Genomic DNA, 1,535 nt, shown 5'->3' with positions numbered 1-1,535 from the left:
TTGAAGTAATGTGAAAGTGGAATATGTAAATCATACATAATTTTTCCCCATTTTGCATCATTCTACCCTAACAGGTCCTTGACATAAAATAAGGAAAGACATTCAGCTCAGAAGGTACCTTCTCAAACCAAACCCCATAAACTAATGTTTATTATGCCTGAAGAATCAAGTCCTCTTTCATTGTCGATATATTATATTATTTCCATAAGCAATCAGTTGAATAGATTGTGAATAAATATCATGATTTCCACTTTATTCAGAAGAATACAAGGGGATTATAAAATGGAAAGTGACACTTCCATAATCAAGTATATAAATTTGACCTCCAAATTCATTTCATAATATTTTTTCTTTGCAGATTATATCTAATTTGCATTTTCTTCACTTTGCCTGAAATAATGCAGCAAAATAACAGTGTAACAGAGTTCATACTGTTAGGACTAACCCAAGATCCTATAAGACAGAAAATGATATTTGTAATCTTCTCCATTTTTTATGTGGGAACTGTGGTTGGGAATTTGCTTATTATTGTGACCATCAAGTCCAGCCGGACACTTGGGAGCCCCATGTACTTTTTCCTATTTTATTTGTCCTTTGCTGATTCCTGCTTTTCAACTTCCACAGCCCCCAGACTAATTGTGGATTCACTCTCTGCGAAAAAAATCATAACTTACAATGAGTGCATGACTCAGGTCTTTGCACTACACTTATTTGGCTGCATGGAGATCTTTGTCCTCATCCTCATGGCCGTTGATCGCTATGTGGCCATCTGTATGCCCTTACGTTACCCAACCATCATGAGACGGCAGGTCTGCACCATCCTAATTGTTCTGGCATGGATTGGATCTTTTATCCATTCTATAGCCCAGATTATCCTGGCTTTGAGATTGCCCTTCTGTGGACCCAATTTGATTGATCATTACTGCTGTGATTTGCAGCCCTTGCTGAAACTTGCCTGCATGGACACTTATAAGATCAACCTACTGTTGGTGTCTAATAGTGGGGCCATTTGCTCAAGCAGTTTTGTGATTCTGATGATCTCCTACATTGTCATCTTGCATTCCCTGCGAAACCACAGTGCAGAAGGGAGGAAAAAAGCTCTCTCTACTTGCACTTCTCACATAATTGTAGTAATCTTATTCTTTGGTCCCTGTATATTCATTTATACACGCCCCCCAACCACTTTCCCCATGGACAAGATGGTGGCCGTTTTTTATACTATTGGGACACCTTTTCTCAATCCACTTATCTACACACTGAGGAATGCAGAAGTGAAAAATGCCATGAAAAAGCTATGGCATATCAAAATTACCTCAGAAAGCAAAAGATGAATTGAGGACTTTGGTAGATACTTAATCTGTGGAAATATCAAATATGATGGAGTATATCCTGGAGTAAGTATATCCTGTCTTTCCTGAAGAACTATTCTGCATTACACGAAATTTCCTTATTTTTTCTCTGTACTTCTGCCCTCAAACTAGTAGCTTCCTTCATATTGTCACCAGTCACTCCTTCTTTTCCTGAAAGCTCAATTT

General features: G+C 38.0%; 1 protein-coding gene across 1 annotated transcript; it reads left to right on the top strand.

Annotated features, from left to right (window-relative positions):
* The first annotated feature begins 398 nt into the window (after positions 1–398).
* Positions 399–1,331, top strand: LOC140598918 (olfactory receptor 4C11). The gene has a single exon (XM_072757356.1). It carries the CDS (start codon positions 399–401, stop codon positions 1,329–1,331), a length of 933 nt encoding a protein of 310 aa, XP_072613457.1.
* Positions 1,332–1,535: the final 204 nt, after the last annotated feature.

The sequence above is a fragment of the Vulpes vulpes genome, chromosome 5, assembly GCF_048418805.1.
Source record: "Vulpes vulpes isolate BD-2025 chromosome 5, VulVul3, whole genome shotgun sequence".
Lineage (NCBI taxonomy): Eukaryota > Metazoa > Chordata > Mammalia > Carnivora > Canidae > Vulpes > Vulpes vulpes.
The sequence above is the reverse complement of the archived record's forward strand: the minus strand, read 5'-3'. Positions and strand labels throughout refer to the sequence as shown.